The sequence below is a fragment of the Vombatus ursinus genome, unplaced genomic scaffold, assembly GCF_900497805.2.
Source record: "Vombatus ursinus unplaced genomic scaffold, bare-nosed wombat genome assembly UNPS02009132.1, whole genome shotgun sequence".
Classification (NCBI taxonomy): Eukaryota; Metazoa; Chordata; class Mammalia; order Diprotodontia; family Vombatidae; genus Vombatus; species Vombatus ursinus.
In genome coordinates this window covers 13,120,638-13,148,328 of record NW_020948910.1, presented here as the reverse complement: position 1 = coordinate 13,148,328, position 27,691 = coordinate 13,120,638, and the positions used below count along the sequence as shown (strand labels likewise).

General features: G+C 36.6%; 1 protein-coding gene across 6 annotated transcripts in view; it reads right to left on the bottom strand.

Annotated features, from left to right (window-relative positions):
- Nucleotides 1–27,440, bottom strand: part of BCLAF1 (BCL2 associated transcription factor 1) — a 39,485-nt gene extending 12,045 nt beyond the window's left edge. For 4 of the 6 annotated variants that reach the window (XR_003568158.1, XM_027850750.1, XM_027850752.1 and 1 more), the window contains exons 1-8: nucleotides 27,333–27,440; nucleotides 17,334–17,438; nucleotides 9,850–9,975; nucleotides 8,452–9,366; nucleotides 6,435–7,100; nucleotides 6,101–6,270; nucleotides 3,360–3,465; nucleotides 1,769–1,853 (exon numbers count right to left, since the gene is read on the bottom strand). Coding sequence is in view for 5 of the 6 variants with exons in the window: in XM_027850750.1 (XP_027706551.1) it covers nucleotides 1,769–1,853; nucleotides 3,360–3,465; nucleotides 6,101–6,270; nucleotides 6,435–7,100; nucleotides 8,452–9,366; nucleotides 9,850–9,953 (2,046 nt within the window). In the remaining variant the exon portion in view is untranslated. The remainder of the gene's footprint in view (nucleotides 1–1,768; nucleotides 1,854–3,359; nucleotides 3,466–6,100; nucleotides 6,271–6,434; nucleotides 7,101–8,451; nucleotides 9,367–9,849; nucleotides 9,976–17,333; nucleotides 17,439–27,332) is intronic. The other 2 variants (XM_027850754.1, XM_027850751.1) reach the window with 2 other exon arrangements.
- Between the last annotated feature and the right edge of the window lie 251 nt (nucleotides 27,441–27,691).

The window sequence follows — 27,691 nt, the reverse complement described above, 5'->3', positions numbered from 1 at the left end:
AACTTCAAAACACAATGAACAGAATGAGGGGAATATCTCTATCTATCTGATCAAATGAATTTACACCCTTACCCTCCCACATATGTATAAATAAATCAATACACACACATCATTAGTCACTCATATATCTGCACACACATATGCACAAAATTCATCATGGTTACCACTAACTTTGAACATCTATAACGAAACTTCCAAAGGCAAATGAGTTACACCAGTGTCATAATAAAGCAAGACTCATTACAATATTGTACCACATGTTCCCAATCCACATAAGAGTAGTCAAGTTCAGTAACTTCTCAAACCAATAAGTCTATTGTAGCCACCAGAAATTCGTTAACAGAGGTTACTGTCTTCAACCTCTCAAGGATTTCTGATTTCATCAGTATGATTTCTCCCCTGCTATCAACACAAACTACAACTCCCACACAAACTAGTGATGATTTTAGAGAATTTTTTTGGCCAAAACGGTGTCATCTCGTAGCCAAACTTATGAGGCTGGTCCTCAGATCATAGCATCATTAGGCCCAAAACAACTATCTTTTTCAGCTTATTAGTGCCTGTCAGAAATGTCACTGATTGATGGCAAAGACTTCCAAGAATCCAGGGTATCTTATAGAGCATGAAGAGGCCAGCAATGTAGGTCTTTAGCGGATTATTAATGTCATGCTCTATTAAGCAATTTACATCATAAAAATTTATATCCTGAAAAGGAAGAAATGCATTTCAGGTTAGCTCAATCCTTTGCCACATTTCTACCACTCTACTCTTCAAAACCACATCTGGCTCAGCAGTAACATGAAAATAGGTTTATATAAGCAGAGAAAGTAAAATTATCTTTCACTTTGCCACTTGATTTCATGCTTACTCTGCTCCAATGACTTCTCACAAATTTACCAGTTAGGCCTTATTTCTCCACCATGAAGGTTTTCTGTTGCTAACTTCAAAAAGGTTTATGTGCCAAGGATTCATTTCTAATTCGGATGTTTGGAACTCAGAACAAACTCTCATGTAAGAATAGCATTAAAAATGGTGGTTAGGCTCTTAAATAAGCCACAAAAGGTTATTACTAGTCACCCAGTAAGAAAGGAATATGCTTTTTGTTTTCCTGGGCTGGCCACTTTTACATTAAGGCATAGTTCTATTGCCTCTGCCTGTTTCATCAGTCAGGGTGGTACAGTGATAAACAGCCATAACAAGAAATACCTGGGTTAAGTCTCAGATTTCACATAGACTGGCTTATGCATTCTTGAACAAGTCCCTTAAGATTTCACTGTCCTTGCAAACCTCAAATTATAAATCGCAGAAGTTGCCAATCTATTCGATAAAGGGAATTTCCTCATTGAGCACTAATCTACAACAATTAAAACACAAATCCATATCATACAGGTCAAAGTTCTGATTACCATCACAATTTAATTATTTTTACCTTTTCTTCCCTTTATATTCTAAGTTTTAACTGCCACTGTAAACTCAGAAACACACCTTATTGTAAACATGTATCTTCCTCCTCAAAACTAACTCCTTACAAAAAAGTAAGCCTGTTGAGTCTATTTGATATATCTAAATCAGACTATGTTATTTTAAGTCTAAAGCTGTATCTTTTTACATGCTTCATAAATATCTATACATATACCAGACATTCCTCAAAATTATAAACAGGAAGAAATATCTGTGACTAATATATTTTGCTTGCCATTTAGATGAAATTTAAATGCAAGATTATCAAGACACTAAACTTAACATGAAGTAGTCATCAAGACCATACCTTTTGATTTTCTTCTTTAAAAACTCTCTCTTCTCCTGATAAGCGGGTATGCTTCCTCAGGGCACTCGGAGAGATGTCAATTCTCCTTAATATAAATTAAAATTAAGTGTATTTGTTATCATTGTGGTTATATATTGCCTAGTCTGGTAAAAGAAAAAATGTAGGATTTCTTTAAACCAGTAAAATGACTTAGCAAAGTAATAAAATTAGCACAGTTACTAATAAATTGATCTATTATAATACATCCTCATCTGCCACCAGTTGGGAATGAAGCATTCCACAAGAACAAACTTTCTAGGGACAGTTAGGTGGTGAAGTGGATACAGCACCTGCCCTGGAGTCAGGAGGACCTGAGTTCAAATCTGGCCTCGGACACATTAACACTTACTAGCTGTGTGACCCTGGGCAAGCCACTTAACCCCATTGACTACCAAAAACAAAAACAAAAAAAAACTGTCAAGACAACTGAACCTTGTTCCTTTAAGGACAAAACCTTAAAACAATTTCAGTGGAAAGCTTATTTAAAGAGAAAATTGCACATAGCCTTGCCTCTATAAAAAGGATATTCTCAGTATACCTTAAGACCTTAATACTTGGTGCTATCATTATAAACATCAACTGCTGTTACAATAGTGCTTTGGAAACTAGAAGAATGTCGAGCCATTTTCCTCTTTGTCCTCAATTTATAATCAGCTGTTCTTCAAGTGTTCAATGGAAAAGTAAAATAACAATATTCTTAAAGATCTTATTCACAAATAATTCTAAGTAAATAAGGTTCCTTAAGAACTCAAGGATGTTTCCAGCCTTATCTACAGAATATGTACAGAGTTCTACAAAAGTTATCTTATAGCATGAGATCTAATAATACAGTTTCTATGTGCAACTGAAATTTTTATATCTTGTTTCATAATGTCTTTTAATAACACATTTATTCTAATTTGAATTGCTATGCAAAAAGTGAGGAAGATGAAACTTAAAATCTTACAAAAATGAGTGTTAAAAACTATCTTTACATGTAATTGGAAAAAAATACTATTAAGATTGTTTAAAAATTTTTTAAATGAGGAAGAGTTTTCATCAGAAGTACCTCCCAAAATATATCATGCAGCAATTCCTCCAAAATGAGATACTAGTAAAGAAAAGAGTAATATTTAGCATTGTTATGTTCTAATCTCAGTCAAAACCAGACTGTTATAAATTTGCCTTTCTTAGAATGTTCAATGAAAAATTCTGGCAAATTTCACACACAAAGCTAAGTCTTTATAGAATAAAATGGAGGAGCAGTAAGTGGCACACTGAATAAAGCACCAGCCCTGCAGTCAAGAGGACAGAGTTCAAATCTGGCCTCAGACCTTACTAGCTGAGTAACCCTGGGCAAGTCACTTAACACCAACTGCCTTAAAAAAAAAAAAATAAAAAGAATAAAATGGAAAAAATTGTATTTTTTACTTATCTTAAACCAAAACTATAGAACTTGAAACTATAGAGAGGAATGGTTCCAAAATCAATGTACATGTGTCATAATTTTCTAAACTTACACTTTCCAAATGAAGTCATTATCTTTACGTAACGCGTATACAATGCCACATACCTGTGTATTTCTGGGCTTTTTTGCCGGGTGCAATGTTCTTCTGTAGCCTTCTGATATGAGGTGAACCTTTCATTTAGGGTCATTGCAGCTGATTTGAAGTATTGTTCTGTTGGTTAGGAGAAATACTACTTGGTTAGTTATTTCTATATTCACAGGCATTTCCATTCCTGACAGAAGGGGATGTAGCAGGTGAAAAAGTAAATAAAACACTCAAGAAACCTAGCAGGAGAAATACAAGTATTACAAAGAATTCCCTCCCTGTTCTCTTAATTCTTGTACCTCAATTTGTAGCGATAGTAACGGAACACAACCATTGCAAGCTACCTCAAAGTATACCCTATCAATACTCCCTATAAGCCAAACACAATAATGGTAGGATTAAGTCAAGAATCTTTTTTCCCCATTTCACTGATGTACTCTTTCCTTAAATAGAAGAAACAAAAGAATAGTAGTCTACGGGCATCTCTACACCTTGCCCATGCGTAGTTTCAAGTCATTAATTGGAGGAAGCAAAGAGAATATTCTGAATTAGTGCAATACTGAAATGACTACAAATGTTTTAATAAACACAAACTATAATTTCTGTATTTAGAAGTATGATAAATTATTATGTGTAGAAAATGTCTTTACACTGCCAGTTCTAATGGGGGGGGAAACACCCTTATTATTAATATTTATTTAAAAAAAAAATCTGGCATCTTGGCAAACCTGACAGCATATTTGATAACTGATTTTTTCTTGCTTTTCTTTAAACAATTTTTAAAGATCAGTAACAGTAATTTTCTTTTTTGTTTTTAAAGACCAGCTCAACAAATGTGTTTTATAATGTAAACTAGAAAGACGCAAAAAAGTTATGAACTATGAAATGTTACATATGAAGCAAGCTATCTGCTTAACAGGTCAACATACATCTGTGTCAACTTACCGCCCAATATCCAGCACATGTCTCATAACCAATCATTAAAACTTGAAACGGCCACTACAAGGGTAGTGCCTCAATCATAATTCCATGAAACCCAGGAATTTGAGCTAGCAACTCAGTTTTTATGCCATTTTTGCCAGGAAGACAGAAGATTCAACTTTGCCTGTTTTTGCATCTGTATCTTTCAACAGCTATTTTACTTTGAAACATGGATTTTGCCATTTCAAAACATATTCCAGGACCTAGTTACAATGAAAAAGAAAACATCACTGGGCATTTTCAGCTCTATATGAAGAAAGAGCTGTTCAGATCGGTTGCACAATACCAATAATGAAACATAACTACAGTTTAAAAAAAAAAGAAAATGAAAAAGGACAAAATTTACTAAAATCTGATCTCAAAATTCAGTATTATTCATGAAATATCGAGAAAGGCCAAAAAAAGGAGAAAAAAAGGAAGGGGAAAAAAGAAACCAATAATTCCAATGTTTCATGTACATCAATAATTCGGCCACAAACTGGTTTTCAAACCTAGTTACGCTGCCAAAGGCTAAAATGTTTGCCTTCGGTACTACATTTCAAGGGAAATTCAGTAGTCTAACCACCAGTTGCAATTTGAATATTGGCACGAAATAAATTGTGGATGGCAAATTTAGGCTTATAGAGTTAGAAGTCAAAAGGTTCTTCAAAAAAAAGAAAAAAAGAGGTTTGGTTTCAATACTAACCAGCCAGGAAGTATTCTGGGGGGGAAAAAAAAACATTTCAGTTAAGCTGCCTTCAACTGATGCAGCTGCCCAAAAAGTAATGCCCCAAAACTTCTGAACAGCTTTAAAACCTTTGAAACTCACATACTGATGAAAACATAGGAAACTCCAAAATATTTAGAATCTTATGTTTCTTACATATAAAAACTGACTTAACAATTGCCTAATCTTCTTTTAGTTTATATCCTTTTAAATGGATTAGGTTTTCCCCTTCTTAAGTACTATGACAATACATATATGACTTCTTTTTGGTTTGTTCACTATTTCATAAAAGCTATCACCATAAAAATTAAGCATCATAAAAACAAGAGATGAGGTAGTTATAATTCAACATTTCACTTGACTTCAAATGCACTATTCAAAATTGGAAGTTGAATTTATTAAATTATTTAATTACAATACTGTCTCCCTAGCACAGGAGTACTGTACAATACAACAGTAGAATATTGTACAATAGTACAATATTTCACAATAGCACAATAATCTGTCTACCTAGAACTTTCAAAATACTTATTTCAGAAATAGGAACAAAAAACGCTGCCAAATTTATATCATAAAACCTTGAGTACTACATAATCAAACATAGTAAAGATACATAGTAGTACACGCATATACTACAGACAAGTAATGATGAAGAATGAAACTTTATTCTAATTTGCTCTCATATATACCAACAGTACCACCATAACAAAACATAAAAATAATCTCCATGTTGTCTATTCAATGGATAAAACTAAGTTTATAATATGAAATTTTAAAATTTCAAAATGCCCAATTGGGCAGGGTTCAAGTATTTTATAAAGTTTCACGTTAATAAACAAATTCTCATTTATCATAAAGTTTATTTCTAAGGACAGGATTTCTTTGTTAACTTATCTAAAATTTAAGTCACATTTTTATTAAATACTTCAGGGGTTTGACACACTAAGCACTCTAAGATTACAAAAAACAAATTTCCCCAAAGACTTTAAAGTTTAGTTAGTTCAGACTGTTTCTGTTCATTTCTCCTAAATTAATTTTTTATTTTCATGTAACAATTATATAACCTAAACTTACCTTTAACATGATGAACCAAGGACACAATGTGCTGAATAAATGACTCTGAAGTGCTTTTGCTGGCCTGTGGCAACTTAATGTGGTCAAAGATGGACCGGAATTCTTGTTCTTTCTTGACAGAATGGACAAGTGTACTAGCAAGCAGCCTGTCTTTAGTCAAGGAAGCAGGTCTAGAGTATGTCAATAACAAAAACACACACACAAAAGAAAAAACACCATTGGTTTGCATATCATGGAGAGAAACATTATGGGGAAAAAAAACAAGATTAACAATAGTTCAGTATTAACTCATATATGCACAAAGTTTACTGAACACCTCTGTCAGATCATTTACCTGTTGGAATCATCAAGAGGTACAGGTGCCATTTTGAGTTTGACTTCAGGGCGATGGGAATCACTGGCTATCATTTTGATCCTAAGTGGGCTCTCCTCTCTGAAGGTAGACTTTTCTCTCGCCTCCAGATTCTTGTGTAGAGGGGGACTGTAATCAAAGAGTTCTTTGAGCTTTTCAGACTTTACCTGCTCAGGTGACTGAGTTTCTTTCTTCACCATTATTCTCTCAGAACTTTTGTCGTCTTCCTTGTGCTTATCTTTTGTAGTGCTAGGCCTTTCCACTACATAGCCAGTCTCTTTAAGTTTATAATTTTTCTCTTCTCTAAATCCATCATTTTCTCTATTGCCCTTGAGTGAAACTTTAGATTTGTACTTGGTTCCTTCCTCCTCAGCATTCCGGTGAGATGCAGTAGCAAAATTTTTACCCTGATCTGCCAGGACAGACTTCCTGAACTGTCTATAATCCTCTGTCTCCTCTGTGTCATCCCCTTCTGAATCATTAAACTTTCGTTTTCCAGCCTCTTTATCACTGAAATAATCTAAAGCTTCCTGATCCTCCCATTCTCCCTCTGCCCTCCCTTTTTCTGTTCCTTTCTCCTTTGAGGCCTCTTTCTCCCTGGTATTACCCCTATCAAGCAGGTATACTCTAGACTCTTCATCTGTGTACCTGTAAATAGCAAAGAAGAGGATGGTAACTCTGGATTGCATTCACTGTCATTCACTTTTATACTTAATGTGTTGCCCAACATCACAGGATCAGCAACAAAAGGAATAAATTCCACAATGAAAAACGTTTCTATTTAACATTCTGCTTTATGCAAAGCATTAAACACATATAGGTGGCACTTTATAAAGCTACTTTTAAAGGCTATACGAATTACATAATAAGCTCCTAAAAGTTAACAAAAGTAAAAATCTCCTCAAAAGCCCAACCTAATTAATACCACAGTCCATAATTCTGTATGCCAAATTCATACATTTCTACAAAGCTTCAGAAATAAATTCTACAACTTACAAAGCTAGCTTCTCAATTGCTAACTTAGAACTATTCCTTAGATATGAAGTGTTTGCATAAATTTACTTTTTGTTTAAAACCACCTACCAAAAGATTCGGACTATTTCACTTAATTAGTCCTTAGCAAATTACTTTCAACACTAGCATTTTTATACAAGATCAGTGAATAAATAACAGCAAAAATATATATTACGTATCATAACCTTCATTTCAATCACAAAATACTTCCAAATTTACAAATTTACTTTGCTCTAGGAAAAAGACTCCTGGCATATTCATAAATAGGAATTATCATATCAGCTTGAATAAACAAAACTGTGCTAACACTGTCAATAATATGCCTATTCAATTTCCTAACAAAAAAAATATCAAAAGCACTCCAATAAAAGTACATTTTCAGTAAGCTTCCTCAGCCAAGTGTCTAAAACACTTGAAATTAAAACTGTAAATTAAAAGCTATGTAACAAAACACATACAACTCATATTTCAAGCTCTGTATGAAAATACTGTGCTTATGAATCAGTTGGAAAAATGAAATTTCTTATGATACAGGCAGATTATGTTAACAGAGAGGCTTACACCAAGAAAAACATTACATAATTCAACATCACTTATTTAGGGTAAAAATGCCCCAAATTTACATAATTAACTTGTTGGCTAAAATTAAAACTCTTCAGAAATTAATCAACAGTTCAACTTTCTAACCCTTCTTAGTTTTTTACATATAATTATGCCAGGAAGGTCTGAAAATTAATAGAACCAAAAGAAGAGTATAAATTTGTTTATCCTCAGATTTAGCTCATTCTCCAATATTCCAAAAATTAAAAAAATAATTTGGGAATATATTATGACAAAAAGTACAAAATAAGGCTTTAGCATGACCAAGCTAAAGTTAAAATGTGTAACCCTGATTCCCAAACTTACACAGCCAAACAGAATTTAAAAGATGAAATGAACAACACTATTTTTAACAAGAATTATCCCTAATGTAGTTCTTTCTTACCTTTTTAAAAACTTTCCAGTCTTTGCAGTTTCCTGATCTCCACCATCAGGATAAAATGAAGAACGTATTCTAGTTTCTTCCCTTGGAACATTCTGTGGTGGGATTGTCTTTGCAGGGCTTCTTCGTGAAGGTATATGATGAATTGGACTATTCTGAGAAGGGCTGTAGCGACTAGAACCATTTCCAAGGGAACCAGATCCAGACCTTTCAGGACTATGCTGAATGGAATGTGAATGCTGAGAAGGAGTATTTTTTGCAGAGTGGGCTGTGCTGAGCATGGGTGCATCTGAACAAGATGAACTCTGACTAGGTGGTGTAGCAATAGGAGAAGGGCTATGGGGTGATCTTGGGCTATTATCATATGCTGAAAGACCAGGCCAAATGTCACCAGACGCTGCTGATGATTTATTAAAATCATCAATGGGTTCAGAGGGGTCATGCTCAAATGTATCTTTCTGTTCATCCTGTGATTTGCTTTTCAAAGGGCTTTCTTCTTGGGGAGCCCCTTCAGTTTTTTTGGTCTGCTTTTCAAGTGACCCTCGTCTTTTGGAAGAGACAGGTGATTTGCTATATGGGGATGATGAGCGAGATGAAGATGACCTTGGAGACCTGGAAGATCTGTAAGACCGGCGAGATCGGCTTCTAGATCTCTGAGAAGACACAGATCTTCGTTTTGGACTCCTGGAACGTGAGCGACCCCGTCTAGGGCTCCGTGAGTGTCTTCTATTCCAGACAGGTCTATAGCCACCTCGATGATATCTACCACCACCTCCTTGATAATACCCTCTACCCCTTCCTCTGTACCCATAAGGCCTTCTCATTCCTCTATTATTTCTGTAATCTCGACGATAATCTCTAGAATAAACACGATCTCTACTACGAGATCGTGAATATGTCCTGGAACGAGACCTAGAACTAAAATTGAAAAAAAAAAACAATTAATGTAATGAGAATGGGAAATACATCATTTTAGCATTCTGTATTTTTCTCATTAAATGTAACAAATATGAAATTAAAGTTAAAACAAATATTGCTATCTTTCATAAAAACAAAACTGGAAATGTCAGTTTAATACTTTTTTCTTTTCCTTACCATTCTGTTTGATAAACTACATCAAGAAAAATTTATTTTTTAAAGGCTAAATCTGGATAAAAAAACTTATTACTGGTAAATAGGAAAGTCTAATTTCTTTGTGGTCAATGTTAAGAAAAGAAATAAAGATGTATAAGAAGAAGTGAAGGTGTAATGAGTAAGACAAAAAATCATGAAAAAGAATAATAAAATGCAATGTGAAAAAAAACTATGTTGTTTCTACCAACCACGAATTGATAAACATCTAAAAGCAATGAATAAAGACAATAAAAGGGGAACTAAAGAGGTAAAAATTGATGAATTCACCTGTATCTCTTCTTTCTAGAATGTGATCTGGACCTTGACCTGGAACTTGATTGTGATCTGGACTTTGATCTTGAAGAATGTGATCTAGAGTTGGAACGACCCATTTCTTCCAGTGGATTATTCCTACTGAAATGAAAGAGCAGTAAAGGTTAACAAGAAATAATCTGTTTAACTTCACAATATTGTCTTCAAAATATTCTGTAATAAATAAAAATAAAATGACAAAACAAACAATTTTGTATCTCAAAACGATTCAGAATTCTTCAGTTTTTTTTCTTTTCAAATAATTTGAATGAATTCAAAAGATAATAAATAAATAAAATAAAATCCAATTTTTCACCTGGAGAAGAAGCACTATACATAACAGGAAAAAGCAACATTTCTAAGTTCTGGATCCACCTATATGTCTCAATTCAAAAAAGCAATAGCTGTACAAGCCAGAAACGGCAATTATATTACACTGCAGCAACAAGGGACATGTTATTCCATGACCAATACAAATGCCTTAACTCTCCAGTTAAAAAGATAAATAACATCAGAATTACAGATAAGTAACCTGAAACAAAGAATATGTAAATGGCACAATGCCAGATATCAAAAAATTAGCCTACCAGACTACCAATTTTCATCAGGCAATTGGACTAAACTGGCTATTCCACAGACAACAATCACTGGAATGGAACTGGACAGTTTCCTAGAAGAGTAATGGAATAAATAATTCCCTGATCAGCTGGAGTCCAATGCTCCAACAACGTCTAGTTTGATACTGAAGTTCTGTACTATATGACACTGGTAAGAAAAAAAATTGAGAAGGAACAGAGACAAAGCATTTGGTTAAGTCAATTAAAAAAAAGTAGAAATAGAAATATAAAAGAAACCTTGGATAACAATCTTAATTTTTTTCCCCAAACACTACATAGTGGAAAATTAAAATTTAAACTATAAGTTCATATGCCATTGGACAGTTAGTTCAATAGACATCAAGTTTGTTTGCATTTCATTAACAGTACAAAGTCATTCACTTTCATGCATTTCAAAATTTTTCACACTCCCAGGCATTTTTTGCCACACTAAATTGTTTCTACAAGCTTCCATTTGATTCCCTCTCTCTCAAATTCCTACATTTCTCTTTAAAAGAGTTTACACTGAATTTATTCACTCTAGCATCTTCTTAAGAAAGTCTATGCCAGGCAACCATATGAAACAAAAGGGCCAGCCATTCCCAAGTGCCAAATAGTTCCAGCCCATGAGGCAAGAAAGCCAACTTAGCTAAAACAAGAAGGCACTGTGAGGGAAATACAGGAGATAGCACGTGCCAGGCAATCCAAACCACTGCCACCACTTCTGACTGATAGATAGTTCATGACCAAAATTAGTTTAGACCAATACTGATAGTTCATAGCCTAGCCCCCAAAGACATCATAAGGAGAACAATCCTTGTAGAGAGTGAACTGGTTAACAGTTTCTGCAGCTGCTTCAGCCTGTTGCTTCACTGAGAAGGGCAACACTTGAGGAGAGGAAGCCTGCCACCCTTACAACAACCAGCACCAACCTTTGACCATTATTATCAATAAGCAGGTAAGCCAGACTCCTATGAATGGCAGTGTTCCCCAGACAAGCCATCATCCAAAGGAGCAAACACTAAGGAAATGTAACTTGGCAATGGCTTCTGCAGGGCTATAGCCCTTTGCATAGTCTGAAGACACAGCAAACACCCAAAAAGAAAAGTTCCTGCTGTCCAAGTCCCTGGCATCAATAAATAATCTAACATCAGAAATGGACATGGTTTTTAATCCATGGAAATGACATTAAAGATACATTAACATTTTCTTTGTCTTACCACTAGACCCTAAGGGCAATAGGGCCATTACATCTGACTTGAAGTTAAAATCTCTTATATACACTGTTCCCCCAAACTAGAATGTGGTGAGTTCCTTAAAAAAACAAAGATCTTGTTTTCTACTTCTACTCCCAACACTTAGCATGGTGCTTTGTAGATGTTAAGGCTTAATGGTGTGGGGTTTTTGTTTGTTTTTAACTCATTAGCCCCAAATATTTTAAATTGTATACCTCTTATCTATACTTTGGGAGTGAGAAGAAGGCATTCCCAGGAAATCATTGGTATCTGCATCTTTCTTCCGTAAATACACACGCGCGCACACACACACACAGCTTAAACTTAAAAAAGTTTAACTTTCAAATATATTTTTAAAAGACACTTTATTCCCTAAAAAAGGTAGCTGAGATTTTATTCCATAAATCTCCTTGATCCTAAATGGGGGGGGGGGCAAATGAAAAGGCACAGAGAGTTCCAAGTTTGGAGTTTGGGACAAGACTTTAAAGGATATCTGGTTCAAATGGCAATGGGAAAGATCATAGAAAAGCCCAGCTCTCCTTCAGCAGGGAACTAGGAATAGCAGAACGAATGATAATTTACAAATCCAAAGAGAAACAGCAGTAGGCTACTTCATTCAGCCCATGACTGAACAAAATAACAGAGGAACTGAGAGCACTAAAAGAGGTGTCTCACCAAGAAAGTCAGCACAAGTTTGGGGTGAATAGGCCAGAAGCCTTTGACAGCACCTCAACCAGGGAGTGGGGAACACTCACCTCTAAGCTGCTCTGAGCACAGACGCATGGAGGAGGTGGAAACCAGGGCCAGGAGCCTAACAAATCTAAATCAGGACCAAAGAGGACCTAACCATCCTATCCTACAGTACAGACATTAATCCTGACTTAAAAACTATATAAGGATCAGAATCTGAAGATGGAAATAAAGAAAACACCAAAAAGTACTGCGAGATAAGAGACTTCCAAGAGGTAAATCCAGGAAAAAATACAGCATCATGGAGGGGAGACATAGTTTGGCCACAAAGACTACAGAAGCACCAGGAAGAAATAAAACAAGGTTTGGTTTGTTTTGTTTTGTATTTTTAATGAAATTTTTTTAAGGAAAACAAGAGCTCTGGAGAAAGGAATTTGAAGACTAGGTTAGAAAAGAAAGTGGAAAACCTTATCCAAGTCATGAACAACCTGAAAATTGCAATAAAGCAAACTGAACTTAATGATATATGAGATAAGAAACATAATACAAAATTAAAATATTGAAAAATTAAAGCAAATCTAAGGTATCTACTATCAAAAACAAAGAATACGTGTCAAAAAAAGATAATCTAAGAATGAAACTCCCTGAACACACACACTTGCCTAGATATCATATTTCAAGAAACCATAAATGAAAATTGCCAAAATTTATTAGAGTGGTAGCTAGGTGGCACAGTGGATAGAGCTCTGGCCTTGTAGTCAGGAGGACCTGAGTTCAAATGTCACCTCAGACACTTTAGTGACACTTACTAGGTGTGTGACCCTGGGCAAGTCACTTAACCCCGTTTGCCTCACCAAAAAGAGAAAAAAAGATTTACTAGAAATAGGGCAAAATAGAATCAGAAACAAACTGTCACCTCCTAAAAGAATCCTCAAAATAAGAACTCCCAAAAAAAGACACAGCTAAAATTCAAAATTCCCAGGTCAAAAACAAAAAACTGTACAAGCAGCAAGAGCAAGAATTCAAGTAGCAAAGAAGCACAGTGAGGATCACACAACATTTGGCAGCAACAACAACAAAAAAAGTGATCCTTGTATTATGATATAAAAATAGTCATGATATCTAGACCAGGATGAGACAAAGCAGAGAATACTACAGATCAATATTTCAGATCAGCAAAGAACCTGTAGCAACATATTTATGCACTATGACCAGGTTGGAGTTACACCAGGAACGAAGGGTTGGTTCAATATTAAGAAAACTGTAAACTTAACACCATTCAGTAAAGATTAACAAAATACAACATCCACTTGTTTAAAAATAAACAAATAAAAACAAAGGAATAAATGGATCTTTTCCTTACATAATAGTATGTATTTTAAAGCAAGAGCTAGCATTATCTATAATAAAGAATCCCTAATGGCCTATCTATTAAAAATGGAGTAAAGCAAGAATTTATTACCACTATTGTGTGATAAAGTTCTAAAAACGATAATTGTAAGGAGAAAAAGAAATCAAGAGAATAAGCATCAACAAAGATGACACAAAACTATCCCTTTTTGCAAAAATAATGGTCTACTTATAGAACTTTATAATTTAACTAAAAATTGAAACAAATAACTTCATCAAAGTAGCGGGATACAAAACAAATCAGCCTTTCTAACTCAGCAAGAAAGGAATGAAATTTCATTCAACACTGCTGAATATAAAAACCATCTGGTTTTTGACTTACCAGGATCCATATAGGAATTACATGAATGCAAATACAAAATATACTTTGTAAAATAATTATATATATATATGAATTTCTCAGAGTTGGCCCAGACTACTATAATAAAAATGATAATACTACTACATAAAATACTATATTCATTCATTCAGTACCACAAATTAAAGGGTTTACTTTATAGTGAAGCCTTATAGCAAACACTAAAGAGTTTCTTTAGAGATCCAGAAAAAATAATAAAATTTACCTGGAGGAACAAAAGGTCAAAAATCTCAAGGGAAATAATGAAAAAAAGTGGGAAGGAAGAGGGTCTAGCAATATCAGATATCAAACTAAACTACAAAACAGTAATCAAAAACAATTTGTTAATGGTTAAAAAAATAGAAAAGTTGATCAGTGGAAGACATTAGGAACAAAAGATTCAGAAGGAATGAATACAATTTAGTAGTATTCAATAATCCCACAGACCCCACCTGTGTCAGTATTAAACTAAAACTGCTAGGACAACCAGAAAGCAGTCTGGCAGAAATTAGTTTAGACCAGTATCTTACACCAGTGGTGTCAAACTCAAATAGAAATACATTCCTACTACCAATGCATATGATTTAGAAAACCACAAATTAACATTATCTGTGTTGTACTATGACAGGCTAGTCTCTGCGAGAGTGACAGCTCTGTCTTACACCATATACTACAATAAGCTCCAAACTGATACAAGATCTAGATAATAAAAGTTCACATCATAAATGAATCCGAGGAGGAGAGAAGCAAATATCTTTCCAATATATGATCAGGAGAGGTCCTGACTAAGCAAGGAGGATCATAAGAGATCAAATGGATCATTTTTAATTCAAAATTTAAAAAGTTTTTGCACAAATTAAATCAATAAAACTAAATTTAGTACCAAAACCATTAACTAAGAAAAAATCTTTGCAGCAAGTTTCTGATATCCAAAATACTTAGAGAAATAACTCCAATGCATAAAAACAAATGTCATTCCCAAGAGAAAAATGGACAAAGAATACATACGTACAAGCAGTCCTCGAAGGCTAGTTAGCAATAATATAAAAATATGCTACAAATCACTAATAAAAGAAACACAAATCAGCTCTGAGGATCAACTTTACACCCATCAAATTGGCAAAGATAACAAAAAAGGAAAATGCTAGCTCCCAGAAGGGATGTAGCACAGGCACATCTGGGCACTGCTGATGGAGCTGTGAATCCATCCAACTATTCTGGAAAACAAATTGGAATTACATCCAAAAATTGCTACATTGTGCATACCCTAAGAGCAAATGATTTAACTAAATTTTACGACACTGACATTTATGTAGTTCTTTAAGGTATGGAAAGCATTTTGTATGTTATCTCATCTGATCCTAACAATATCCTTGAAAGAGAGATGTTATTATTACCCCCATCTTACAGATGGGGAAACTGAGGCTGAGCATAGCTAAGTGATTTGTCTGAGTCTTGTCTGAAATAGGATTAAAATTCAGGTCTTCCTGACTCCATTAGGCCACCTTGATGAGATATAACAAATGAGATAGTTGTAAAGGGCACAGGTTGGGCCTGGCACATAGGTGCTTAAAATTACTTTTCCCTTCCTAATTGTCTATCCTCCCTACATATGTGTATCTGTTTTTCCCGAAGTCTAAAGAGGTTAAAAAAGAGGAAAAAGAATCCATATGTACCAAAACAGTCACAGCAGCATTTTTATGGAAACTAAGGAAGTATCCATCAATCAGAGAACAGCTGAACCAATTATAGTATATGCAAAATACGATGAGGGAAGTGGGGGATTCAGAACAACCTGAAACAAGTTCTATGAACTATTACAGAGGAAGGTGAGTAGCACATAGAAATTTTATTACTGCAATACTGTAAAGAAAAATAGCTTTGAAAGACTTAAGAAATATGATCACTGCAATAACCAGCCATGACAGCAGAGGACCAGTGATGAAGCATGCTTCCCACATCTTAACAAGGAGGTAATGAATTAAGAGATGCAGAATCAAACATTTTCAGATATGGTCCATGTGTGGAACTGTTTTCCTTGATTATGCTAATCAGTTACAAGGGAGTGGATTTTTTAGGAGAAGGGGAATTTGGAGAAAGAGGATATTGATAACTTAAGGAAGGAAAAAAGCACCAAAAAAGCATTTTAAAATGCTAAGAAAAGATTTGAAGGACGTTCAGAGGGCAACACAGACAAGCTTTGGAACTAAAGTGCTGAACTGTGTGCACACACATATATTTTTAACAAGCTGTAGGTAAGAAGATTCATGACTTCACATACAATCAATCCTCTTTTTCTGTTGTTTGTATATGGAAATATTCAGGTCTGTCAAGTTTAGAATGACCAAAATAAAGTTTTAACAATGAAAAGAAGAAGAATTGCAACAACGTGAACTTAATTTAGAATAGAAAATAATTCAGGAGTCATTACAAGTTAAAAATGTAAAATCCCATTATAATAAACTCAATAAGGCTACCAAATGGCAATGAGGTTTAAAAATAATAAGCCATTCTTCCACAAATTATACTCCTAAACAGTAAGACAGTAATTCAGCCTTTTGATATTTGTGAAACCTATCATTTTACTTGGCATAACCACACACTCCTTGGCCCTCTTCCAAGTGTTATGACTTTCACCAAAAAATAAATGAAAAATAAAAAATAAAGACAGTGTATGTATGTATATATATTATATATAATGTATGTATATATTGTTATTACCTTCCCGCTAAAGCTGACTTTATATTTCTTCCTCTCTGCATAACTACAAATAGTTTAATCCCCAATGTAGGGGAAAGAGAAAAAAAAAGAATTCACACAGAACCGCACCTGCTGTCAAGAGTTTCGCTTTAGGAAAGAGGATCAATAGTAGTGGTGTCTGTATTACTTTCAAAAGTAGCTTTTGTTTGTTTAGAGAGAAGTTACACAACTAGAAAAAAATGATGGAAGTGGAAGCTGAGACTTTTTTTCTTAGATGAAATTTGTATACGAATAAAAGTCGTTATAACTAAGATAAAAAATCATTTTCTTAAAATTCTACCTTTTGAAGTTGAACGCAATATAGTATATGCACTCCCAAAAAATTTTAAAAGCACATAACCTTTCAAAATCAAATGTTTAAAAAGACAAATCTGTCAGACAAATTCCCAAACGATGACAAATGTGAAAATGAGAATACTCAATGACACTCACCTTGGGTTCTGATAAGTGGCAAGTAGTCAAGTGATGTCGTTGAAACACTGTAAAATTCCTCCTGGAGATAATGTTCTCCGAAATTTAAAGTTTAAATCCCAATTCCTAACAATGACAAAAAAGTTTTGTTAATTTTAGGCATTATAGTAGGTACTACAGTACATAGATTATATAGTAAAATATTAACTGTTCAAGGAACTTAAATCATAAGGCGAAAAATAGCAAATTTTAATAATGAAGAACTTTAAAGACATACCTAAGATCCCTCCATCCTTCAGAAATATTAGAATAAATTAAATAATACCCAATAAAGCTGAAATACTTGGAATTTTTCAACTGCATCAATATTTGTGCACTGGAAATGGGGAACGAGTAATATTTAATGTGGCATTGAGGAAAAGCCTGTTCTATCTTTCCAAAAAATAATTTCAAAGTTAAAGTATATGAGGATCAACACATACCACTTAATCTACATCCAGTATCCACAGCAATATGGCTAATAAATTCTTATCTAAAACTTCAAACTACTCTAAGATTTTATAAAATTTTTTTAATTTAAATTTTGCTGGCATGCAATTGGTTATAAATATCATTTTCCTTCACAGAATTAGATAGAAATTAGGTTAATTTTTTTTTTTTTAGCAAAAGTAGTTTCATCAAGTTTATACTTTGTGAATACAGGTCACATGAGATAACCACAGAAATTCATGCAAACAAAAGAATATGTGTTAAATGTCTCCTACTATAATGGCATGAATCTTTGATTCTTAAAATATGGTCTTAATATCAATCAATATACATTTAAGTGTCTACTATGTTTCAGCCATTGTGCTAGGTGCTGGGGATACAAGCAGAAAAAATGAAACCCTACTTGCTCTCAAGTACCTTACATTTTATTGGGGGAGACAACAGGTGGATATATAAATATATACAAAGTAGTTATCTAGGGGGCAGCTAGTTTGTGCAGTGGATACAGCACCAGCCCTGGAGTCAAGAGTACCTAAGTTCAAATCAGGCCTCAGACATATAACACTAGCTGTGTGACTCTGGGCAAGTCACGTAACTCCAATTGCCTCACTAAAAAAAAAAAAAATAACCAAGAGAAGGGGTGATCAACAGTGTCAAATGCTGTAAGGAAGTCAAGAAGGATGAAGAACAAGAGAAGACCACTGGATTTGGCAATTAAGAGATGGTTGTCGGTAACTTGTGAGAAAGAAGTTTCAGCTAAGTGATGATGTTGGAAGCCATATTGCAAAGGAGTTGAGAAGTGAATGGAAGGTAACAAGTGGATGTACTAAGTGTAGACAGCTTTTTCTAAGAGTCCGGCCAGGAAAGGAAGGACAAATAACACCCTGAGAGGATGACAAAGTTAAATGAAGATCAATTAAAGATGAGAAAAAGTGCATGTTTGAAGGCAGCAGGAAAAGAACCAGTACATAGCGAACATTTCCTGAAGATAATCTAGCATATTCTCTTATTTTTTAACTCCAGGCCCAACTCATCCATTTACATTATCTATCCCACATATATATAGTTACATCTTTTAGTCCACGATGTGATGATAAAGATATGTTTCACTGTGGAACATCAACTTGCAAAAATTTGCTATTCCCTCCCTTCAAGGATATCTTCAGTGTGTATAATGATTATTATGATGATTTTCATAAAAATTGTACGTAAAATTACAAAGAACAAGTTTAGCCCCAAAGGAGAAATGAGATACCTTCTCCCAGTGCCTTTTGTTTTTTAAGGAGGAGGAGGAGGTGCATGCCTAGAGGAGGGCATGGAATACTGTAAATAATGTAAGATCTTTTGGATACTGAATTTTTCTCCTCTTTTTCAAAAAATTATTTGTTACAAGGGACAGCTCTCTGGGAAGAGATAAGGGAAGAGATATAGGGGAAATTTAGGCAATGCAAAAACAAGAGATATTAATAAAAATCTATTTTAGAATGTATATGTAGATCCTCTGTCAGATTGCACACCATCTTGGGGAGGGAGGTGGAGAAAATTTAAAACTCAAAAGCTTATGAAAGTGAATGTTGAAAACTAAACTAAAAATAAAATTTTTAAAATCTATTTTTAAAATTGTATGCATCAAGTAAACATATAGATCAAAAGTAGTCAATGTTTTCCCAGTCAACTTTTCAGTATTGATAAGATCTGAAATCTTTTCCTACTATTTTATCTACTCCACTTGTGATTCAGTCAGGCGCTCAAAAACACCCTCACAACTCTGCAGCCACCAACACAGATCTCCTCTAGATACACTTGGTCAAATGATGCTACTTTTCCCATCCTTGTTCTCTTAAGGACTGTGATGTTACATTCTAAGTGAGGTAGTTCTCAAACAAACCATTTGTTTTAAGTATCTGTGCAGATCTTCCCCATTTTTTGCTTTGTTGTCCTTACACTTTCATCCTTATGTCTCTACCACATTCTCTACTTATACTGGAGTCTCTTATCATATTCTAAAATTATCTCCTTTCCAATCCTGCCTCCATACAGTTGTCTGAAAAGAAAATCTTCCTTTAAAAAAAAATATCTTCCTAAGCACAATGCTGATATCATTTCCCTAACTCAAGAATTGTCAATGGCTTCCCATTGCTTGGAGGATAAAATGCAAGGAAGATAAAACCCTTTGCCTAGCATTTAAAGCCCTTCAAAACCTTGTTACTACATAGGCAATGAATGGGAAGCAGCATGTAACAACGGAAAAAGCACTACCACACTGGAGTAAGAGGTTCAAGTCTCTGCTCTGACATTTAGTACCTGTGTCACCTTGGGCAATTCACTTAACCTCTCTATGCCTCATCATTAAAATGACAAGGTTGGTCTCAGGGGTGAGGAATCTGTGGCCTAGAGGCCATATGTGGCCCTCTAGGTCCTCAAATGCAGCCCTTTGACTGAATCCAAACTTCACAGAACAAATCCCCCTAATGAAAGGACTTGTTCTGTAAAAGTATGAAATCTGTTTTGTATGTTATCTCCTCTAGTAAAGTGTAAGCTCACTGAGGACAGTAACTCTTTTTCCTTTGTCTTGGTATCCCAACTCCTAAAATAATGCCTTACACATAACAGACAACAAATGCTTACTGAATTGAATTAAGACACAAAATGAATGACAATTCAAATTCTGGCTTATAAAGTAGGCTTCTGCAGTTGCAAATTACCAAACATCACTTAAAAGGTCAAGTCTAACTCCCTTCCATTAGAGCTGCATCAGTTTAGAAAAAAGATACTAAAAATGCCCTCAAAATGAATATATCAATACAGCAATTAGACACTGTCGCCTCATGTTCTATTTCCAGAAACGTATATGAGTCTGGTAATGATCAGAAGTACTAAACAGAAAGCAGAGAACTGAAAAATAAAAAATTGAGATCAAGTTTCCCACATATCTAGATAATCATGAACTACACCCATAATTATCTTTACATTTTAAAATTCCAAATGATGAAGGGGGACCAGGAAAGTGAAAATTGGTGTGCAGAGTTGATACAATACAAACCACACTAGACCCATATCCAGAAGGCCCAGGATAGTGAATATCAGGAATGGCTAAATGGACTGGGGAATAAAACAAGGTTACTAAAACGCTGGACATTTGTTCCTGCTTAGAGACTCTTACATATTCCCCTCAAGTATTCATGTGAAGAATTCTAATGAGTATATATGGATTATGTGACACACAATGTTCATGCTAAAGTTCAACATAAAGACCTTGGTAATAATGAATAAAGACAAAATGCCAGAATATTTCCATTTGTCAAATCAAGATTATTTACCAATAAATATATTTCTTCATTTTCAAGTTTAATAAAAAAGCCATATTGGCTTCTTCTCCCCTTAAAGTCATTGGCTAACACTGGAGTGGACCTCATCTAATGAGGTTACCTCATCTAATCTCATTTTACAGATGACAAAAATAAATACAGAAAAGTCAAATAACTAGACCAAGGCCACAGGCAAATGGCAGAGCCCGGGATTTGAACACCGTTCATTTGACTTCAAATCCAGCGTTTTTTTTTTTATTGTACAAGGAGTAAATATGTAACAACATTTCATTCAACACTTGGGCAAAACATTCTCATATAAAAAGCTCTTGAACACAAATCTTCCTTTGTATTCCATCTTTATTGAGTTAGTATTTTAATAGGGATTTCTATCTTTTACTCCCATACATATTTAATTGTGGATGAGTCATTTCAGTCCCGTCCAAGTCCAACTCTCCCTGACCCCATTTGGGGTTTTCTTGCCTAAGATACTGGCTTTTCCTTCTCCAGTTCATTTACAGATGAGGAACTGAGGCAAACAGGATTAAGTGGCTTGCACACAACTAGTAACTGAGTCTAAGGCCAGTTCAGAAAGCAAGTCCTCACGAATTCAGGCAGCCACTCTATCTACTAGGCCATGTAGCTGCCCAACATATTGAATATCCCCTTGCTAAGATACACATGAATTAAGCATAACTGTGTTTTTTTTAACTTTTTAAGAAATCCTCCAAAATTGATCAGTTTAGATCATCTAGTTTAATATTTTCAATTAATTATGTGCTCGTTTCTCTACATGGTGATTGTTTTCTTTTCTGTTAATTCTGTACAAAAATGTACCTTGTTTAAAAAAAAGTTCTAAAAGTTGGGAGTTCGAAGGGATAATGGAGCAGAACCAGGATGAGGTATTTATGTATTCTAGTCAAAATCTGGAAATTGAACAGGCTACATGCCAAAGATTTTAAGCCTTCACTTAGTTAATACATTAACACTTTACTTAGAAATCCCCAAACTCCATGAAGAAGTTTTCTAACCTTAAAAATAAGCATGGAAATAATTAAGTATCCCTCCACGCTTCTCTACAATGTACTCAAGGCAGCTCCCCATTCCTAGTCCAACTCCCTTATTTTAAAAGAAAACTCAAGTCCAGATAGGTTACGTGACTTGTCGAGGCTCATAGATTTAGCTAGTGGCACAGCTCGATGTTATCTTAGCTAATACTATTCATAAATGTGGGTGCATATAGAGGACAAGCAATCATGGCTGCTGCCGGCACTGGCAGGCCTTGTTAGGGATTCTGACACTTTACTGAAAAAACTATTCAATACATTTTTGCTCAAAATGAACCATTTATTCTAATTTCTGTATGCCAGGTGGATCCCACCCAACAAAGAATTATGTCACTATTATACTCTGGTATATGTTTAGTCACAATTCTTTGGTTCCCCATACTGCTTGATATCATCTACCATCACGAGGATAAAAAAATCTGACTAGGAGGGCAGCTAGGTGGGGCAATGGATAGATCTCTGGCGTTGGAGTCGGGAGAACCTGAGTTCAAATCTGTCCTCAGAACAAACACTTGACACTTACTAGCTGTGTGACCATGGACAAGTCACTTAACCCCAACTGCCTCACCAAAAAGAAAAAAAAAGTCTGACTACGAATCAAGAGTTCTAGTCTGGGCTGTACTCCTAACTAGTTTTGTGACCTTATACAAGTGAGAGGCCCTCTGGCCTCCATTTCTTCATCTATAAAATGACAGGACTGGCATACATGTCATTTAAAAGTTCCTTCTAAAATTCCATGATCCTATGAACTGTCTAGTGGAGAGGTACTGAAGAACTACTGTTGAAATGTATATATATGATATAAAAATACTACAAACTTCTGTCAATCTCCAAAAGACAAAGTCTTCAATAAATCACTGAAGTATTCCAAGTAGTGATAGTTATTATTTAGTGATAGTTCAAGAATTCCAGTGAAACTATTTGGCCATATAAATGGTTTCTCTGGTATGGTACATTTCAAATTTCTATGATAACCCTGAAAAGTGGTTCAATCTACCATATGCCTTGTTATTTGTCAGTTTTTGAAGAAGACCATGACATCACAAGAAGTCTGGGAGCTAGAATCCAAGTCAAAATTAGCAGGAAACCAGATGGTAAGGAGAAAGATCCCAGCCTAAGATATGAGGACTCATCCATCCGTACTTCATGCTGCTTTTCAAAGCGAACTTGCTGAAGTGAATGCTACGTACAAACTGTTGTTGTGGTTGTCGTTCCTTCTGGAAGAGGACCATGGCATCAGGAAGGTCATGCCATGACTTGCAAGTGAATTGGATTTAGGTGAGGGAGGGCTGTGCAAAGTCATCAGCCTCACTTTCTCCTCCTCTGGGCCAGTGGCAAGATATAGATCAGGATGACTAGAGATGGTCCTGGATGCAGTGGGAGACCTTGACCTTTTTAAGCTAAGATCCTTCCCAGGTCTCAGTTTGATTGAGACAATGGCCATTCAACGATTAAGGGTAGGTAAGAAATGAGGCAGAGAATGGCCTCTTTTACCTAGTCAAAAAAAAAAAAAAAAAACAAAACACACACACACACACACACAAAAAAAAAAAAAAAGGGGCAGCCAGGTGACACAGCAGACAGAGCACCAGCCCTGGAGTCAGGAGTACCTGAGTTCAAATCTGGCCTCAGACACATAACACTTACTAGCTGTGTGACCCTGAGCAAGTCACTTAATCTCATTCCTAGACCAAAAAAAAAAATTAATAAAATCTGGGAAGGGAGGACCCTTCAGGGTTTCTGGCCAAAACATAAACAATTGCTATTTACATCCACTCTGAGCCAAAATGACACTAAGTGTGGCTTGGCCTCGGACCTACTGTTGTCCAATCAATGGGAGCCAGAGTGATTTGAGTTTAAGGCATGGTCCTTAAGAAAAAAAATCTAGCCCATAAACCCCAAGGTATCTTGCTGAGGTTTCATCGATCAAAATTTATATTCCTCTGGGCAGAGCACCAGAAGATAAGGGTATGATTCCCTATGTGGATAGAGGGAGAGGAAGGGAGGAAGGAACTGTGTTGCCCAACTAGAACTGGCCAGTTGAGTCCCCAGTGGGGCAGCTAGTACTACTCACAAGTTGTTGTTTGTCCTTCATTCTTGAAGAGGACCATGACATCAGGAAGGTGATGCCATGACTTGCAAGTGAATTAGATTTAAGTGAGGGAGGGCTGTGCAAAGCAGCCTAACTTTCTCCTCCAGAACCATCTGGGTCCAGTGGCAAGATCAGGACAACTGGGAGATGGCTCAGGGATGCAATGAGTATGCCTAGTTACACAATAATACTAGTGTAGTGTTATCCACCAGGTAGACAAGAAGTTAATTGCATCTGAACAAGGAAGTGATAAGCATACTTATCTTAACTTGGCTCAATGACAGGCATAGTTGCATTCAGCCAGGGTATCCATCAAATCTTAAGCACCAGATTGCCTCACACAGTAACTTTAACACAATCTAACCTAGTAAGTGAATTTATGGTCTTCCCAATCAGGTGTTTTCATGTTTTGATATAATCATAACTTTAAAATAATCTGCAGCACCACTCAATGAAAGCAAGAGCAGAGATCTACTTAGGGGATCAGGAAGGGAGAAGAATGGATTGAGGGAGGAGGCACGCTTATCTTTTTTTGGGGGGGGGGTATCTTGGCCACAGGGCTTAAGACTACTTGAGGCACTAGCAACATGCTTCCTTTTCTTGAAAAGTTGAAAAATTCACCTGTCTCCTAATCCCAAATCAACTCTGTTGAGCCCACAGTAAGTGGTAATCACTTTTCTTTCTTATAAAACTACATACCTACATGCTCTACAATTAGATAGGTCAGCTTCTGATCTCAGTGTTTGCTTGCTATTACTTCCTGGTTACTAAAAATGCAGTCTGTGAAAGTAAGAAGGTAGAATGACACGTGTGATTTCCAATGGGGAGAATCTGATGGTCAAGTCTCAGTCATCATCTACTTTTACCCACAAAATGATGTATACTATACTAAAAAAAAAATTTTCTATCATCCATCTAAAAGAGATTTTGACTATTCCAAAAGGAATGTTTTTACATGAGCCACTCACATTAATTTGCTCTCCCTTTTCGATCAATAGAGGAGTTTTCTAAAGGAATGGGAGTGGAAAAGGATGGAAACAATATAACATTATAAAAATTCTCTGTATAAAGGCAAATTCATGGGAAAGGAAGCCATAACCTCACACCACGCTTTAACTAAACAACTAGAACTACTCTGCTAGTTTATAATTGGTAATAGTCCGAAAACAATATATCAAGGTAGAAATCTGCCCAATATTGAAGCAGCAACAGAAATAACACCAAAGTCTAAATACTTATGTCAAATATTCTACCAGTTCTTTTCTTTCCTATTTTTGGACCCCTCTGTTTCCATCTTTACTAATTTTTTTCCTCCAATTCATTCACTTTAGTCACCAATTTAAGTTCTTTTCTAATGTTTCATTCTGATAGAGGTAATCCTGGCTATGAAAATGGATCAGAGTCCTGATAGGTCTTAATCTGAAGTTTATGGCCTGTCCCAGGACCAGTTGAGGGAGACCATCCATTTATTCATCCAACGCTTATTAAGTAACTACAGAATGATAGGGTTGGGGGCAGGGAGAAACAGAGAATAGTCTCCACCCTCATGGATTTTATAATCTACCAAATCTGTCCTAAAGGGCATTGGGTTTGTTTGCTTTTCGTTTCTTTTTTTTGCTTTGGCCAAAGCAATTAAACTAGCTACTAAGGCAGTGAGTGGTTTCAATGTAAATTTGAGGGAGTAACCTTAGAATTAAAAGGATTTATTATCAACAACCAAATACCTAGCACTCAAGGCTTAAACTAGAAAAATAGGATTTAACACATCCTTGATGTTAAATGGGCAAATATAGGCCTATGATGTGGACTAAAAAGCTGTGATATGTTTTAACTCATTTTTCACCTGAGACTCAGAGTCCTTAACTATAAAAGAGAAAGTCCCTTCCATCTCTGTGAGGCTCTAAGGTCCCTTCCAACTCTAAATCTAGAAGCCTACTACAGCATTAAGATTCTGTTAAGTCAATTTTCACATCATCAATCTATGAGAACTTCAACAAGTCAATTTAATACATTAACATAAGTAGAAGAGTCACTAACCACAATTTATCAACCTCTAACCACCCCACCCCCTCATTCCACCTCAAAAAGACCACCATTTCGTCTACCACAGCAGAAATACCTTAAGGGGATGGCGTCTCACGTAAAGACGGAAGTAGCTCAGCAAACAACGAAAACGCATTTCCTCATGCTCAGGTGTGGCATATTAACTAAAGCCCTCGGCCTGGAGTCAGGCTCAGATCCAATAAACACCGAACCAAGCCTATCTGCCCAGGGGCCACAGCCATGGACAAGAGGACGTCCAGATTAAATGGAACCCCGTGTCAACGGAGATTCCGAGGACGAGAATTCCTACCTTGCCACCTGCTCTCCCTCCAAGGCAGAGCTAGGCGACAACAGGGCCTCACTTCCCTGTGCCAGATTAGAGTCACAGCACAGCTATTAAGAGAGAAAGGCCAGCCCAGGGCCCAGAACTGGGAAAGGGCCGAAGTAAAGGGGAAGAGCTGCAAGCGCAAATATTCACCAAGTTCCCCCCCCCCCCGCGACTACCTGAACAAATCCAGGGAGAACAGCCCCCCGGGGGGGGGAGGGCGGGAAGAAGGACGGCGGGGAGAGGGTCTCGGCCAATGAGAGTCCGACACAAGTTGCCAGCCGGGCATCAGCAGGAGCCGTAGGCGGAGGAGAGACAACGGGCGGGGGGGGGGGGCGCGCGCGCGCGGGAGGGGGGGGGGGGAGGGGGAGCGGGGGGGAGCGAGGGAGGCAGCGGGGAGCGCGCTGGGGCCTGCGAAGCCCCACAGGGCGGGAGACTGGAGCAGGCATGCGCGCGGAACGGTTAGAGGGTCTGGAGCCAGGTCCTCGGCCGCGCGCGCTCTCTTCCCCTCGCCCCTCCTCCCGGTCCCGGCGCCTCGAGGGCCCGAGTGACTCAGGCCCTAAAACGCACAAATAACGGCTCGACGTTACCCCCATCCTACTTACACCGTCATCCCGACCATTTCTCCTAAGGCCAATCCTTCCCTTGGGTCTCTATACATTTAGCCCAGCCTCTTATGCTCACATAAGGCCTTACCTGACGGGCCGAACCCGGATCCCGGCACTTAACTCCGTTGTAGCTGCACAGCGGCCATTTCCTCTCTCACAAACAGGAGAAGAACCATAGAAGCATTCTCGACGCGCTAGAGCTACAACGTCACTTCCGCTGGGTGGGCGGGGCCTAGGGTCGCCATCACGCTTCTGGGCAAACTCAGGCCGAGCATCCACAACGCTTTGCCCTCTACACAGATGGTTGCAAGGGGCTTTCCGGGACGTCACGTGAGCGTCATCGTGAGTGAGTCACGGGGCTATATTCCCGCCCTCGTTCTGGGTTCTTGGGAAGCAGAGGAGGCGGATACAGTGTGGCGTCGCTGTGCGGCGCGACTGTTACCCCCG